An 18611-nucleotide genomic window follows, 5' to 3' on the forward strand; every position below is an offset into this window, starting at 1 on the left:
CGCATTGGTTGTCTCCAAATGCTTTTGTGCTTCTTTGTGTTGCCCATTTGCGGTGCTTTGTGCTCGACGTGCTCCTATGATTGTCTGAATTAACTAGTTTGCAGCCAAACATGACCGAATTAACACGAGTTTGATGCTTGCTGGGCTGGGACCAGAGAACAAGTCTGAATTGTCCGATTTTCCGAATTACAGTGAAACCTCGGTGATACGATCACAGCTCATACGAATTTCGGGGTGATACGAATTTTTCGTTGGTCCCGGCCCAGGCCCATTGTCCTGCAATGTAATGGAATGCGCTTGTTGCGAACCGATTTTCACCCAGCGACGTTTGATACGAACGTACGCAATCGCCCAGATACGAAGAGGTGCTGTCCGTGCTGTCGCAGAAGACGCGCTAAGCACGTGCGAGCACGGGACGCAAGCGTGGGCATGCGCGCTGCACCGCCAATTCGTCATAATCACGGTGTAAGAAAAACACTTTTCTTACGAGATTGTGCGCGCGAATCTTTGAGGCTCTTATGTGCCTCCGTGTGCCTTCGCGATTAGATTACAGAGAACATTAGCGCCATGCTTTTTTTTTTTAAAGCGTCGACACGGGCTGCTGTCGTTGTACTGTGTTTACATGTGCCTGCCTCGTGCATCACACCTCCCATGAAACTCAACATGAACGTCAACATGCGCGACCGTTGAGGCCTCACTTGTGCGGGCAGGGCCGTAAATCTCCCAAAAAACATTCCCAACACCACCGCGATAACAAAATCATACCACAGGACCGTGGTTCTGTAATTTTGTGGCCTTGATCCATCGCGTCAAAGCGCTTCTTTTGTTACTTTCACTGCGGTACTCTGGTGTCATGTAGAAAAGCGTACTAAAATTTGGAAGGGGCTACTGCTATCGAGGGTCACAACGCACCTGGTTGATTAATTAAATACGTGCATAACAGCCGTATATTTACGAGTGTTGGTATGATTGCCGACATCTAAAAAGTTAGCTGACAATCATTCAGGGTTCTTCCTGACATTGCTGCGGCTCTGAAAAACAATAAATAAAAATGTACGCCAGCTTTCCTTTGTCGCATGCTAATTTTCCATGCTTTCTGGTGATACGAATTTCGCATGATACAAATATTTTTGGTAGTCCCGTGAGATTCGTATCACTGAGATTTCACTGTAACGAGGGTCAAATTAACATGCTTTTACTGTGTGATTTCATGTAAGTGGCTTTGTTACGACTGCAAAAATGCTGGAAATGATGAAACAGTTGCTTAAATATAGTCAATTCCGGGGCTTTACATGTCAAAACAAGAATACGGACATTAGGCACTCCAAAACCTAAGTACACAAGAGGTTTTGCTTTCCACACCCAACGAAATGCGGCTGCCGTGGCCAGGAATAAAACCTGTGCCCCTATGCATCGCAGTGCAACACCTTAGCCATTATGCCGAGTGAAATGTCACTTCCAGGGCCTCCCTCCTGCCTTCATAGCCAGCAACGAGTAGACCAATAGAGGATGCACCGTGAAGAGGTCACTGGTGACAATTCCTGATGTGTTGACACAACCTATGCATTTGCTGGGAATTGACTTAATAATAGGGGTGTGTGAATATTCGAAATTTCAAATACAAATAGAATGTTTTCATTATTCAATGCATATTCGATTCTAAAAATTCATATTAAAACTTTCCCAAATATTTAAACTCTGCCAAATAAGCGGTTAAGAAGGCAAATATTTGGAGAAATTCAAATATTCAAACAAGGAACAACTTACGAATGCCACACGCTTATTTTAAAAGTGAAATGTTGCTAATGTGCACCTGTTTTAAGCCTGCTATGGTTAAGAAGTACTTGCAATGAATTTCCAACCGAGACTTCAAAAGGCCATATGTGCAGGGCTGGAAACAGCAATGCTGTCGAACAGATAGGAGCGAATAACTGTCCATTGTGAATGAGCAATCATATCTTGTATTTATGGCTCATCCTGTGACTACCTGTGATTCTGATACCACATGATTCTGATATCACAAACTCGCGGTATGACTGACACCACGATGTCCCGCAAAAGGCCTTCTGCCTTTTCAGCACAGGAAAAACCCTATCACTAATTCCGACTTCAGTGCCAGTGCATGCAATGATGCCCTGACAGATAAACACAGCAAAGCCGGAAAAGCATGGTGATAGTCACCTATGAACATGTCAGTGCGGCAAAGTTTTATTATGATAAGAAATTTAAGTTATCTGGTCGGCAGCGTATGTGGTGCAGTGTTGTTGTAAGTGTACTGCACGCTTTTAATAAGCGGCAATCCAAATGACCTAAATACGTCGGGCCATCATTCACTGCGGCCTCCTTCCAGTGCAGGACTATCAACTGCACTGTGGAGAAGTTGAGTGCGCATTGGTTGCAGAAGTGAAAACAGACCCAACAAGATGCTCGCTGCACCCGTGGTACCAGTGCATGGACACGAGAAGAGCAGGTACAGTTAAAATTCGACCAGTAAGCACTTGGGCACGGCAGTACTGGCAGTTACCTGGCAGTAACTAGAGGATCTGCTCCATGCAGCAGCAGGCACAGCGTTTAAACGGTGCCAGTTTTCACTTGTAACAAATCGCTGTACAGATGTGCGTGACACACGCATCAAGGCTAATTAAAGGAGTCTTGACACAAAAATTTTCGCCCCGCGTTTTTTTTTCTGCAATGTGTTGCTGGGGGCCTGTTAGTCGTGTTAGTTGCACCCGGCGGCTTTTCGTTTTTGGAGCTCTGTCAAACCGAAACTGAGGCTGTGTCGGTAATGAGGAGCTTGTAATTAATTATCTGTCGCGCGCTGCAGCAAACGATGTGCCGTGTTATGCACAAGTTATGATGACGTCGCAGCCGCCATTTCTGTTTTGATGCGCTCGCCGCTGCGCTGTTGGTCTCTGCTCGGCGGCTGCTCGTGATTGTGTGGCCGCGGCGCATGCGTTGAATGTTTTGTGTTTAGCGACACTACCGCTTTCCCGTTTCCTGCTCCCAATGACTTCTTGATTTCCCTGTGCTGCCTGGGCTGCAGTGACAGACCACAATGCCGAAATCCTTCTGCGCTGTTTCCTTGACGCGCGGAAATGCGTCACTGTTTTGTGTGTTCACGTGACCGAGCGTTTCACTCGCTAGGTGGTGATAGTTGCACCCGGCTGCAACGGTTACGTAGGGGAAGTAGGGGGGTCACCTCGGGTCACCTCCGAGGGTGTCAATGCAACAGGTGCTGCCTGTAATGTTTGATCGCGCACGCGAACTTCAAAATTCACATAAAATACCTTCCAAGCTTTATTCGCTGTCGATATTTTGCAAATGGTACACGCACGTACACGGAAATCGATCCAGCAGGCTATCTCGGCCGCGAAATTTTGTGTCAGTACCCCTTTAACCCGAGAAGTTGTCCATCTGCTGTACTGATATTTGAGTGCTGTGTGTGCTCCCTGTCATAGTTTCGAAATGTTTCTATTGGCATGATCATGTGAAAGAACTGGGATGTCTTTCGTGCTTTAGCAAAATAAAAGCAAGGGCCTTGCAGTAGGTATTTTTAGCGAACATTTACTGTGGCATCACATTTATTTCTTCAACGGTGGTGCACATCAAAAAACGTGCAAATTTGTACTTTGTGGTTACTGCATACTGCCATTCTGTGTATAGTTATGCTGCATTCCCTGTAATTGGCGGTGTTTCACTGTAATTGCTGAGATATAAGCATGATGCGTGCATTACCTTCGTGCTCCGTTTGAGCCTTATCTCCCACACGCCGAAGGAACAGGAGCAGTTTCTTTTTTCACCAAGCTTTATTACAGAGCCCTATTATACAGTTTATGTAACTGCCAGGAGTGTTACCTAAAAAAATATTTTAATGCTCAAAAAAAGGAAAGGGCATTTAAAAGCAGCACACTGCATCCTGCCACCTCAATTCCAAGAGAGAGGGTCCTATTCACTTTCATTGTTACAGCACATACAGAGTGCTCACCTTGCGAACATGTCAAGCAGTTAAAAATTTGGCATGGTAATTTATAATGAGTCCATAACCAAAAACATCGTCAATATGCTCCCCTCAATGACATAGTTTTATTGATTTATTTTTAAAGGGGCCCTGCAACACCTTTCTTAGTTATATTGGAATAGTCTCATTATTGACGTATGACTCTTCACTAGTCATATGCCGCAAAAATTTTTCGAATCCGTCAAGTCTAAGTGGTGTTACCAAATTATAGAGATCACGTTCCGCAGCTTTCTCCCTCAACTCAACGCTGCGAGCGTGCGGAGAGCTAGGCAGCGAGTCGAGGGAGGGAGCGCAGACGAGCGAGGCTCCGCCCAAGAGCGCCAGCGGAAATTTTTTCTTCATTTTTTTCTCTCTGACGTCTGGGCGCAACCACGTGGTCTGTGCCGCCACTTCCGGTCGGCTTGCGTCGTTCTCGTCGAGCGGAGTCGATCGCACTGTGTATCGCGCGTGCTTGAAAACTGCGCGTCGGTTTGGTAATGTTGGGTGTGCACCTCGAACGCCGTAGTGTTTTCATCGCTTTGCCAACCACGGAAGCAAACCTGCGCGCTCGTTTGGAACGAATGACAGCTGAGATCGGTTTCGGCCCATACTCCGATACACCGCCTCGTAAGACGGCACTGGCAGACGACCCCGAAGCGCCGCCATTACCGGACGCCAGCATTGTTATCGGAGACATGCTGCACGGTTGCCTCGGTCGGTCGTGAGAACGTGCCGACGATGCAGTTCCCAGCTGACGAGGCAACACTCGAACGGCTGCCACTCTCAACGGCAACCGGCGATGGTCAAAAGCACAGAAATATTCACGTTTTCGGCACTGCGCATGGCGAAGAAAACAGAACCACGCAACTACGAGCAGACGAGCTGTCGGTGAGACCGGAAGTGCTAATATTAATGTTTGTTCGGTGTTTTTAACGCGATAACAGAATATAAACATACATATTATCTACTTATTGAACTCAAAACTAACAACGAAGGTAATAATGAGGGTGTTATCGTGATTATAACATCAGCCAATGGTGGAACTGCCGACAATCGCGTCATATTTTGCGGACTAATACATCATTTGTCGAGAGAAGAGGGAGCGATTTTCAGCTGACTTTGAGAATTTATTGTAAATTCCGGGCCGTGCGCATCGCTATAATATTTGGCTCGCGTGTTCTCGGGAGCCTCGACTATCGATCGGCAGCGCTTTTTGAGCATGTTCGAAAAGTGTTGCAGGGCCCCTTTAAGAGTAATGAAAGCTATTGCTACTTGTCACCTTGCAACTTTTTAACAATGCACACGCAATAGATATTCAATTTGATATAGGAAGAGAGTTTCTTGCCTTATTTATATTCAAAAATTTAAATATTCGCACACCCTTAGTTGATATAAAAATTTATGCCCTTAGGTGCTACATCTATACAGCGCACAATCCTAGACCCTATTTTTGCGATTTCCAGTTACCAAACTGATGTCGTGCAGAATACTGAAAATGAATTCAGCGAGACAGTGAAAGAAGATACCAACCAGTGTTAGTGGATGCAGCTGTAGTACAAGGCGTCAAGGAAGTTGAAGTGCTTGATGGGGACACAAAATCACTTGGCTTGAGCAGGAGTTTGGCTGCCGCAAAACTTGACTCATCGTCCCTACCTTCCTTCGCTTTGCTGCTGGGAGTATCACAATTACCTGAAAGAAAAGAAGTAAGCAAATTAAAAATATAAAAACAGCCACTTGAGAAATGTCAATACAGCGTCAGGTGCCGTACGAAATTCTAAAGTAAGAAAAAATAAGCAGCCACAAAATGAACTGATACATCTCAAAATGAAGATGACGACATGCATCACAGAACTTTCTTCAAACAAAAATATTCGACATCGCCCAAAACTGCTCACTCTCGACTATCGACTATGGCTGAATAGGTATGGATGACACAGCAACACAAAGCAAGCAAAATTATTTCAAGAGCGGGCTTACTATGATGGGACAAATTAAACCAGGCATACAGTTTAAAATATGAAGCACCCTGTCGAAAATAACACACAACCAAACCCACGTCATACATCTATATGTACAGCTGCAAAGGAAAAAGATCAGCACAAGCCCCTAGTGACTGGAGTAGCAAAGGAGTGATTATACTCGACGACAACATATCTTGACAGTGGAGTGAAGGCTACGGAGGTGGGGTTTCCGCACATTCGTGTTGCTCCGCAAGTAGTACGGCAGCTTGTGGCTGATATCGGTTTTGCTCGCTCGCATTGTTAACTTTGGAAAACGGGCGTGCTGAAAATGTGGTGCTGTCTAAGAAATGCAAAGAAAAGGAAGGCGTTTTTTTCAAAGTGAACAATAACTGTATTTTACCTATAACTTCCCGCAACTGTTTGGCCTCATAATAAATAAAGCAGTATTTATTTTAGCAAAGCAAATGAGAAAATAATCAGTAAACTTAAGTACTATTTTTTGGCACGGCAGCAGGCATGCATTTCGGTTCTGTAGCTTCCACAGTGTTGTCAAGAAAAGTCGTCGCCGAGTGTAGTCTCCGAAATCTGCAATTTAGGATGAGCTTTCAGCTGGCCACTTCTGATTAAAAGGCCCCTAAACCACCAAGAGGTCTAAATTAGTTGTGGTGTTGCAGTTGTGCACGAATCCTCAACAAACACACAGGCGCGAGAATTTTTCAAAATGGTGCCGTAATGGTGGAGTTACACGCGCTTGATTATCCAAAAGCGGGCCCTACTCGCTTCGCTCTTTCCTTCGCTAAGCTCCGTCCATCGGCCCGTTTCTCGTCCTAACCATGCGGGGCGGAAGATCGGAAAGCATGCGTACCTGACAGCAGACAAACAGGTTCTTATTGTGGATGACAAGACCAGAAGCTAATGTTTACTTCATGGCCAAGGCTAAGGATTACCGAAAGGCCCGGAGAGGAGAAGGGATTGTTTCATGGAATTCGTGGCGTGGCCGCGGCTCACAGCGCTGCAGAGTTTAGCATTGTTTTCATCATGCAGGGGTGAGACGGCTGAAACTGAATTGGGAGCAGTCTTTGGAGCAGAAAAATTTCGATTTTGGAGCAGAAGAACCTTGATTTGGAACAGTTAGTGGCATTTAATTTGTCGTCCTAGGAACTTGAAAAAACAAATCTGTAGCAATTTAGGGGGGACAAGTACATACTTTTATTGGCTCAGAATACACATGACACTTAAACAGCCTTTGGAGAAAGCTTTAACAGATTATCGCCAGATATGAACTACGCTACCTTTTTACATACCACGTGAGCTAACTAGCCCGAGTACCAAGCATATGAAAGAATTGAAAAAAGGTTCTGCAAACTTTGTTCACCTCAAACATTTGGAAAAAAAAAAAAACGAAGAAAGCATCACACTTATCAAAAATTTCAAACATTGTGATTGCAAAAGAATTACAGTTGCATAGCAGTAGGTCTTTTCTTAAGATCAGTGATATGATTTAGCAGATTTCCGCTTTGGCTTTTCGTACGTCTGCTTATTTAGCTTTTCAAGCTTCCCAAGAGCTTCCTGCAGGCCAGTGACACTCTTTGTCAGGAGAACATCACAATAAGCGCCTTCAGCTAGCTGCTCGGCCGCACGGTTGGCATAGCGTCACGTGTACTGCAGGTTTCAAATGACAACGAAAGTGCGTTGTACTGCTGTTCACTGCCACGTCGTGCGAAACCACCTTCATGAGTGCAGTACGGGTGCCAAGAAACGTCGCCGCACTATCTTGTCAAACGCGCGCGTATGGTACTGCAAGAATAGCGCCATTGTAAGCATACTATGCGCTTTTATTGGAGGACGACACAATTGTGCTTCGCGTCAGTCCACTGCCGCCTTCTTGTGCAAAACCGCTAGAGGAGGGGTTCTCAAACTTGCTGGCCTTGGAGAACCCGAACAGCTTTTCCAGAGTGTCAAGTTTCTTGAGCATGAATACAAAAAAAAAAAGGGGGGGGGGGGGGGTACGGAAAAAATCCAAGGGAGGGGGGGAGTAGGTGTTGACGGCTCTCGATGCGCGGTACCACAGTGCCCGCGTTGGCCTGTTCTCTTTTCTTTACTATCAAAGCCCGTCGCCATTGATGTAGAACTCCCGATAATACATAGACTTGCCATCCTCCCCCCCACTCCCTTCCCTCGCCGCGCCACTCCGCGAGTCGCGTAAAGCGTGCACCAACCATACGCTGCATGCTTAAGGCACCATGCTGCGTAAGCAATGCGTTCATGCAAACGAAGCGCCGGATGTACAGAGGCCTGCTTTACTTTTCTGCAAAACAAGAAAAGAGGCATATCAGTCACACAGCGAAACGGCCGTTGACCGATACACCGGTCGTATAGCTAAGCGTAAATGCTCTTGTAGCACACACCCGGCACGAAGCAACTCCTTTTACGGGTATCAAAGCGCTCGTTGCGCGTTTTGATGACAAAACCGACAGAGCAGTGGCAAATCACCGTGTACCAAAACTGTGCCACATGATTGCAGACGCGCCATGAGCCACGAATAAACTGTTGAATAAAGTGTTGAGTTGCCCGTTAATGTTGTTTGAACTAGTTGGAACGCCCCCAAGCATGAATTACCAGTGCTCCGCGCATTGTCACCACGGGTCCGCAAATCGTACAAGTTTCATGGTGCGCACTAGACGACGAGCCTTTAGTGCTGCCACCAAGTGGGTCTCTTGCTACCCGCAGACAACAGATCTGCGGATGTGGCGCGGTATGACTGTTAAATGCAAATTTGTTTGTCTAAATAAATTAGTTGCTAATGGAGGTAAAATGGGAGTGGGTTGCATTCGTTCTGGCAGCTCGTGGAACACTAAGATGTCCTTCACGGGACCCCTGGAACCCAGTTTGAGATAACATGCACAAGAGTAGAGTGCATTGGAATAGTTTATTCTAGTACACTATACGCTACAGCATCGCGGAGACGTGTCGCATGAAGAAAGCTGGTTGATGCGGCGTTGACACAACACTCGCCCACGGCAAACGTGCGCATAGGTGACCACACACAGCAGCGTCGACACGAAAACCGTAGCGACTAAAGGAACACGCTAGACACAACGAGGAGCCTGAGAGTCACCCCGCTACGCATGCTACTCGGTGGTTTTCGCTAAGCGACAGTAGCACCAGAACACACAGCTTAGCGAGTACAAGCAGCACACTCGAGGCACGGCAGCACGGTTTGCGGGATAACGCATATTTACAACATTCCAGAGGAGATTATGGCAGTACCACGGGAGCCTTCATTAGAAAGGTGCATAGAAGAAACATGCTTGGGCGCGTCTATGTGTTCAGGGAACGCCTTATTTTCTTGATATTCCTGGCGCTGCTTTGAAAATCACGTCAACTCAGCCTTTTTTTTCTCCACTGAAGCTGACATGGGCATTAAAATTCTTGCTTATGATGCTGTTTTGGAGCAGTTTGGCGCAATATTTGACATTTTTGTGCTTTTGGAGCAGCTTGGCGCAGGAAAACGGAATCGCATAAAAAATGCGCAATATGCGCAGCTGTCTCACCCCTGATCATGACGGCATTCTGAACTTGATGCATGTTTACTTGAAATGTTAAAAAATTATTGGATGTGGTTAAGGGGCTCTTTAAAACTGGTACAGTGTCTGCCACTCTTGAAAATTCAGCAAGTTAACGCATGTACAAGCGCATAACTTGTACTTGCTCACGTATAACCAGCACACCCAACAAAGAACTGCACAAAATGTTTTAAAAAAGATGCCGTTGTAGTGCTGTAAAACTAACTTCCTTGCAGAGCTGTGAAGCATTGTCGTGAAGCTACCTTGCACATTAAAATTTCCGTTTTCTGTCTGCACTTTAGCTTCAATTTTTTCTGTATTTTTTTAAAGTTATAAACGAGAAAATATGGTGTAGTTTGTATGTGATGTTTGTTGCTCATCTCTCTGCTTTGAAATGTGCACAAGAAAATAAACGTTTTGACTTTTTCTTTCATTGTACAACATAAAATTCAGAGGCAGCCAATGAAACACAATGCAGCATGTGAAGCAGTGCTTTATCACAAATTGTACTCTGAGAAAGAAACAGATGAGCACCATACACAGAACACACACACACACACACACACACACACACACACACACACACACACACACACACACACACACACACACACACACACAAAATAAGCGGGTCACTTGTGTACGTCATAAAACTTTGACCAGGTCGTGCTTTGACACATCTTCATTGATATTGCATTCCTTCTTCGTCAGAAGAAGTTTTATCTGACCTAACAGAATGGCTGCCGTTTTTACTCTCCAGGTGCCATCAGATTCAAAATTCCCTGGATGAGTGCCCTGGATTTCTATAATGAAGACCTCAAATGAGGTGCGACTTTTTGCATTTCTAAAAAATAGGCATGCCATAAATTATGACGCACTACAACTTTTCGACACAGAAAACAGCCCTAACAATGATGATAAAAGTTAGGAAGTTCTTGTTAATTAGTTTTTTTTTTTAAATTAACTTTAACAACGGCATGTTATTTCTGCCTTGTAGAGTTGGTCCAAAAAGATGAAAATGCCTTATGGTCATAAATTTTTTTATCAAAAACCTGTAATCGGTTAAAGAAACAACAAAAAACTGCACATGGTTTCTTGCAGATGACTTGGACTATTAAGACTATTAAGAGCGGCCTTCACGTGCATTCATAACTTTCTCAACACAAAACAACTGTAGAAGTGACATTTTTAGGAAGATAACATAAGGTCAAGATTTATTATTTGCCTTTGGTGTCCCTTAACTTGAAGTCGAAGATTACTTGTGTTGCATGAATACTGCAGTATGCTCAGTTGGCTAATGAAATCGCCACAGTGCATGCACCATGAGGATATTTCCCATTCCACCCAAAAAAGAAATTTTTTTTAAATACTGTCAGAAACTTCATGTATCGGTACTATGAATTAAATAAGTTATACCTTACCACTTTTAATAAAAATGTCACAACGAAAGTGCCAATATGTGGAATAAAGTCCGGGACCCAGAATTCTATTGACGGTGGGCAACAGGAGAAATACTACCCACTGCTCCAACTTTACAGCCCATGGCTACCACTGACTGCCAAACTGTTCTAGAGGAGACTTGCTAATGAGAATAGCCGTTTCTTGTTCATTGTATTTCCTCATCTGTAATTATTATTATATCCCCCCCCCTTAATTCTCTAGTGTTTCTTAATGTGCAGTAAATTAGTAGAAAGCTAAGCAAACTTGAGAATATCATATTCTTGTGTTGCTGAAAGAGAGAGACAGGGGTGGAAAAGCGAAAATTGTGGGTTCTGTCGCACTGCAGATTATGCAGCTTTTTGTTTATTGCCACTGGCGCAATACCCTTGTATTGCAAACATGGTAAAAGGAGAGATCAGAGCTTCAGGCAACTATAGTGCTGTATACTGTGGTGCCACATTTATCACTAAAGAAGCAAGCGAAAACAGGAGAAACCAGCATTGCATTTGATTACTGCTGCTATGTGCACATAGGAAGCGCTCCTATGTCTGATGCAAACTTCGATAAAGCACAAATGTTTATCCTGGCTAAGTTTGGTAATCACAGCATGCTACATCACTGGCCGATATTTAATGAGCTAATGTGTTTAAAATGCTTGATGCACCAGTAAGAAAAACTAAATCGCATGTGTACCCCCTACTCTGCACAGACTGTCAGTGGTTTGTGTCCGTTTCATTACTGTGGACAAATGAACCCCCTCCTCTGTCTATTCCAAGATGCTCACCCTGTGAAAATTTATGGGGAGAACCATGCATGAATCTCACATTTCCGGTGGGAAAAGAATTCAGTTATGCAACTTCTTCCATTAAAAGAGCTGTTTTTTGTAACTGGTTTTTTGTTTTTCTAACCGGACCCTCTGGTACACGTGGTGTGCAGCTTATTTACTTAAGCAGTCAGCACTCGCCCTGTGCTGTTCTTCCCTTTTGTCTCTAGTTTTTCGCATTGTTTTTTACTATGAAAGACCACCCCTTGGTGGAAACAATGCCTACAGGCTGAGCATAACCGATTTAGAAACAAATAATCACAAGTTAAGATCCTAACATCTCATGTGGAACATGTTTTTTTTTAAGGATTTGAACCATTTGTACCTGTACCACATTTGAGTTAAACCAACACTGCATAATTTGCATGCCTCTGCAACTAAACCATCAAATCAAAAAACACATTTAAACTAGAAAAAAACAACTTACGCTCACTTTTCCCAGCCCTTTCATCATCGTCAGCATCAGCACTAATATCAGACAAGTGGTCTGTGCAGCCAGACACTAAAATAATGTAAAAAAAAAAATTGTCTGAACAATTCAGCAAATCACAAATCATTTCAACCACAATACAGACAGAGGTAATGGAGAAGCAAAACTGCTCCGAGCAATGAATCTCTCTGAAACACACTGCATGGCACAGAGGATCATCATCGTGAGCAAGCAACTTTATTGAAGCATAAAAAACTGGAGCAATATTTCTTACACAATTGTTTGTAAAACTTTAATGTTAATGCTGCAAGGGTAGACAAAAATGGTTGGCAATACCATAGTACAGTCCAAAATATTTAAGGACAGCTGTTAATTAAGGATACCATGCATTACACCAGCCTCTGCTCCCATGACGAAGTGAATGAAGCATCCAAATGAAAGACGCATACAAGACTGGCAAATAGGGTAAACATAAAGATCAGGACATGTTCACTTGCCTGCAGAGTGTTGCGACAGCGTGCTAAGAGAAACTGCAGATGATAGCCCAGTAGAAATAGCCTTAGTAGGATATACAATATGGCAGGCTTGAATGGACCTGGCAAAAAAACAGCAAAAAGAAACAACATATTAAATATTTGTAGCACTCATGTCTGTTAATAGTGAAAGCTCACTATAGAAAGAACCGGGTGACATAATAAAGTTAATTTTTTTTATTGCGATAGCAACTATAGGCACCGGGCAGCCATCATAAGGCAACCAGCAGTGCACCTCCTGAACAGCTCCGCAAGCGGCGGCACAGACAGCACTGGCATGTGAAGCAGATGATGCGGAGAAGGCTTTGTAGCACCTTTATTATTTTTTTAATACTTTGTTATTCTTTTTACATGTTAACATTGTCGTCTAACATTTAAAAAGGAGAGCGAACGTCTCCCATTCGCTTTAAGTCTTTGTTTACACGATGCTTCGCCAGTTGCACATGTTCCTCGGTTGTACTTCTTACACACTCCTGTTCCCGTTTTGTTTTCGCTTTCTTTTCGATTTCTTTCTTTTCGAGCTTTAGTACCAGCCGCGTATAGAGCGAACCCCTTCCAAGCGAGATAAGATCCTACTAAGAACACAATGAGGTATATTGTGAAATCAAGAGGAAGCATGTGAGAGAGCATGGCACCTTTATGCGTGGGGTGAGTGGAGGAACACTCAGCCTACCAGGGTAAGGGAGCGAGGGGGGGGGGGGGCAGACGAGCACAGCAGAGTGCGAACAGGGGGATGGTGACATGTCTCTTTTGCTTTGGGTGGCTGAGGGTGGTTTAAGTCAAGTAAGACAGTGTCCTCCACACTGCACACATAGGAAATAATTATGCATGCGCTCAATCTTGCAAGTACAGTGGAACCTCGATTATACGTCCCCCGTTTTTTTGCACCGACCCGCATTTTACGACGAATCGGTTTGGTAGCGAAAAAAAAACCTCCATAAAAATTATGTGTTAAAAACCTCGATTACACGTCGGAACTTTACGGCGGCTCCACATCATACGATGACTCTTCGATACCGCCCGAGAAAAAAAAAAAAAAAAAAAGAACCGCCTTTGTTTACTGAAATCTGATGCTCACCACATATTCGTCTGTGCTAAAGAAAACCTTATGTGCCCCTATGTTAACGACTAAAATAAAAAAAGAGACAGGTACAGTACACCGCCTTAGATTGTAAAATTTATTTTCCTGGGAGTTCATTTTCTTCTGTAATACAGTCTTCCTGGCTTTAAGGTCGCTTCTAGATACGCCTCGATTGCAGGCCATTACCTAAAAGAGCTCGATCTACACTGAGTACCTTCAGATAGTTGAAAAGCTGATCTTCGAGATCTGGATATATTAATGTCTTCGGCTTGTAGAGACTTCTGGTCAACATGCAGCTGAAGACTTCCCTTTTTTTTGTGGCACTCGCAGTCACAGGCCTCGAGCACACAAAAAGAATGCGGCGCAGCTATCTTCAGCGTGCAAAATAACGTTCCCTTGACGTGAGCATTCGTAATAACAGCAGCAGATCACTAGTTCCACTTCACAAGGGAACAAATACGATGTGCACAGCTCAGTCTCATACAAGGTCATGCTACTCAAACTTGCAACCGTGCTTACAACAAAATGTGCTCCACTGCCATAATGTGATGGCGATGACACTGTACCTGACTCTTCTGAAGGGAGACTATCGCCAACACGGTTTCGATTTCATCTTCATAAGCAGGCAATTTTCGGACTCGTTTTCTAAAGATGCGCATTAGATTTATTTTTTTTAAAGTTGAGAATAAAGGTTCGCTCACATCTCCAATTACATGCTTAGCAGCCATTTTTAAAAATAATGTCATCTACCTTTCTTGGAGAAGTGCAGGGTTGTGCCGTGGGTTTATTATGGCAGTCTGTACCTGTTTTTTGGGCAAGACTGAGCGTCACTGCCCATATTCTTATTTTTTCAATTGTAGGACGCCTGGATTACATGACGGTTTCGTGTGGTCCCCTCAAAGTCTTAGAATTGGGGCTCCACTGTAATCTCTGGTAGCTCCAAGGGTTGAGAAGTGGGTAGGGTGGAGGGGCTGGTGGCTTTGTGCTGCGACTTCCAATGCACCTAATGCTGCAGCTCTTGGCATTTCAAAGAAGTAAAGAGCAACTCAATGCATTTGCTCATTTCTTTCTTCACACTAACATTGTGAAACTGGTATTCAGTGTAATTGAGTGAGACGTCTTCATGTTTATCTGTGCTCATCAATTTCATTGGTACACAAATATTTACTCAATATATCTGACCAATGAAACTACAAACTTTGTCACAGCTGTTAGATATGCTCAGACCATGCCTGGAGCACGTAATTTATACACATGTTATATCTCCTACTGACAAATGCAGAATCGAAAACAAGCAGCGCAGAGGACATATACCCAAGCACACAGAGCATGGTATACGTGTGTAGCTACGCATTAGCATATGCACTTCAGAGTCCCCATGCTTGTGATGAGTGGAGGAACAAAAGAGAGCGTGAGGAGGAAATTTGAGAAAGGTACGGAAGAAGCATGAGGCAAGTGGAGGAGGAGAGCAGAGATCAAGGAAATGCAGCATAGAGGAAGAGACTCCAGTACAGACTCCAGCATAGCATGCGCTACATCGCTGCCACCACCATCGCTAGAGAACGTACTTCGCATACTTGTGTTCACGTTTTCTATCTGAGAATGAATGACGCAACCAATGGAAGTGCTTCACCTGGCGATTGTGCTCAACTAGCTACCCAAGTAGAGGCTCAGCATAACTGGTGTCACAATCCAGAAGTGTGCGTCGTCGAACCTGGAGCTAACCGCCCTCGCCTAGAACCAGGAGTCCACACCTCCAAAACAGACACTTAGCGCCGCTGCCCAGGAGACCCTGCTATTCACACATTGCAAATACCTCCACAGCTGCTCTCAGATTTAACATTAGGGGGCGTTGTAATTTTCAATGAATTTCTAGTTGGATTGTGGATTGCAATGGAAAAAATTAAATCCTACTTCTGCTCACCCAGGCAACCGCTTTTTTTTTCTCTTTACAGTTCACGGTTAAGTTCTCGTTCAACACAGCGCTGCAAACATTATATTCGCTATTTTCTCAAATAAGCATTATTCTAATAGAAAATATTTCCTTAGTTTATTCATTAAGTACAGTACTACATGAAGCCAAATACTGTGTAGCTAGGGAGGAATTGTGATTGAGTATTTCCAAGTTGAAACACTATGCAATGATGCCTGCCATTCAAAATACACAGGAAAAGTTGTTGGGTTTCTGCATAAAATCAATGCGAAAAAAATCTGCTTAACCCTCTCAGCCCTGAGTTTTTTTTAATGGTCAGATAATTTTTCTTTCTTGTGGATTTTGTTTTTCTACCACGTCAAGAGCATGAAAATAAGACGGGAACAAACAGCGCTGGACACGGTACAGTAAAATAATGAGAGACGTGGGTGCTGAACTAAGAACCACTGGTTTATTGCTGGGATATGCAATATACGCAGAAGCATTGCACAGAAGAACAACAAAAAACCAGTATTTGCGCAGAGACAGACAAGAAGTCATCCCGTTAGATGCGTCAGCAAAACAGGCTGTCATATTTTTAACAAGTAACTGATTTCACAGTTATGCAGGGAAACTGACAGCACACTAATGCAAGCATTTCCGTGTGCATGAGCATGGTAAGCTTTGCTAATCTCCCACGCTCTTTGTTCTCTGTTGTGGGAGAGCATGCGCGCCCATTTCCTTTCCTTAACGCTGGCGACATCGCGGACTGACGGCGGGAGCCGAGAGGCCACTTGGAGAGCGAGCACCGTCGCCCCTTTCCTGGCAACCCATTCTTTCCCGCCGCATCGCACGCTAATCCTCACTTCCCTGCTCGCGGGAAAGGGTTACTCGTCCCCAGTGAGGGGAAAAAAACCCTCGCGGGGGGAGTGAGGGAGAGTGGAGGTGAATAAAACAGCCGACCGTGCAGGGAGACGACCTCTCTTGCTCCGCTGACCCGTGGGAATGACCCACGCACCACATCACCCCCAGGACCTGCGAGCCGACCATCGACCGAAGGAGTAAGCAATACCCTTTGTTTTCTACTAGAGTGGACTATCCCTCTACGTGACATTTACACGTTATTGGTAGTGCAGCAATAAAGTGTTGTTTGTTGATCTAACCTGTTGCCTTATTCGCCTGAACGTGTCGTAGCTGCGATGACTTGCGCTATGGGAAGGGGCCGTTGACACGTGCACGGTACGACTGTTTGCGGCTGGAACCGGATCTAGGCTTCTGCACCAGCCGTGCATAGAGCGGACCCCTTCACTGTACTTTTCCAAAATGATGCACTGCTCAAGAATTGGCCGACAGCCACATGCTTTGCAGTGCTGAGCTAAGTGACTGGGCACAGATCTGTTAAGGGGAGATGCTGCTTCTGAAACATGTTTTTGTTTTTGAGCGTATCATTATGAAATTTTCTCAGCTATGTATTTTTATGTGCTGATTTCAAACGTGCAACTATTGTTCTAATACAATATGTAGTTTTGAAACTATTAAATTGTTTTTGTATTGTTAGGAGCAGGCTTCATTTTTAAACTGTGAGAGTTATCAAGCAAATCAGCATATCACAATAACCTGGAATGAGTACTGTATGCAATATAACAAGAATGGATGTTCTAGGCCCATTTGAACAAAACTTATGGTACGTTGAACATTTGGCAAGTGAGCGATGTCGAGCTGGGTCAAACTGGGATCAAGCTGGAAATGTTCAACATACCATAACTTTTGTTCAAATGGGCCTGGAACATCCATTCTTGTTTTATTGCATACAGTATTAATTCCAGGTTATTGTGATATGCTGATTTACTTGATAACTCTCACAATTTATAAATCAATGTTGCTCCCAACAATATACATGAAATATTTGATATTTTGAAAACAGCATAGTGTACTAGAAAAATAATCGCATATTTGAGATCGGGACATAAAAATACATAAGCTGCAAAGTTTCATAAAAATGTATTCAAAAACAAAGAAATATGTCTCTGAAGCAGGGTCCTCCCACGAGTACGGGTGCTCTTGTAGCATCGGCCGGTTTGGCCAATGTAGCAACGCCCGCTTGTGAAAGGAATCTTGTACACTACAGGAGGGTGTCAACTTGAGCTTGTTGGCATGGCTTCATCGTCGGAAACAGCGTGAGCAAATGGGACTAGAAAGACAGACAGGACTTTGCGCTGGCTAACAACATGAACGTTTATTTCGTGCGAACACATATATACGCTTCCTTGGAAATAGATAAACAAGAAAGGATGAGGGAAGGCAGTTTCGAGCAAACGCAGATATCGTGATATCTTACGCAGATATTGTGACTGCCACGCCCGGGAAATCTATGAAGCGTTCACGATTCATTCCATTAGGCCATCATGTGTAAGTGCACCATCCATCGCACCAACCAACAAGGAGATTAATTACCTCCGTGATTGATCTTTGCTCTTTCATGCACTAGTCATGGCGCAGGCGTAGGGCTTCCCCTTTCCCTCATCCTTTCTTGTTCGTCTATTTCCAAGGAAGCGTATATATGTGTTCGCACGAAATAAACGCTCACGTTGTTAGCCAGCGCAAAGTCCTGTCTGTCTTTCTAGTCCTGTGTGCTCGCGCTGTTTCCGACGTTGTACACTACAGCGACGATGCATTCAACAAAGTGCTTTCTGTGCTTTTTCTCACAGTATTGTTTCTTTTTGCCCTCCGTGTTCACTTTTTCAATCAGTGCGAAACCTCATGGCATAGGGTATATTGGTTTTGCTTGCATGAGGCCTTTTATCCTCTTTGTCGCATGCTGCCCCTCCCCATGCCAAGCTCACCAACAGCCTTTCTGAAACAGACACC

At 44.1% G+C, this 18611-nt stretch overlaps 1 protein-coding gene across 1 annotated transcript in view; it reads right to left on the reverse strand.

Moving 5' to 3' along the window:
* The window catches only part of LOC119406858 (enhancer of mRNA-decapping protein 4), a 202582-nt gene that overhangs the window by 58643 nt on the left and 125328 nt on the right, over positions 1-18611 (reverse strand). The window contains exons 14-16 of the mRNA XM_037673612.2: positions 12715-12812; positions 12215-12289; positions 5528-5686 (exon numbers count right to left, since the gene is read on the reverse strand). Coding sequence (XP_037529540.1) covers positions 5528-5686; positions 12215-12289; positions 12715-12812 — 332 coding nt within the window. The remainder of the gene's footprint in view (positions 1-5527; positions 5687-12214; positions 12290-12714; positions 12813-18611) is intronic.

Source organism: Rhipicephalus sanguineus, chromosome 1 (assembly GCF_013339695.2).
Source record: "Rhipicephalus sanguineus isolate Rsan-2018 chromosome 1, BIME_Rsan_1.4, whole genome shotgun sequence".
Taxonomy (NCBI): domain Eukaryota; kingdom Metazoa; phylum Arthropoda; class Arachnida; order Ixodida; family Ixodidae; genus Rhipicephalus; species Rhipicephalus sanguineus.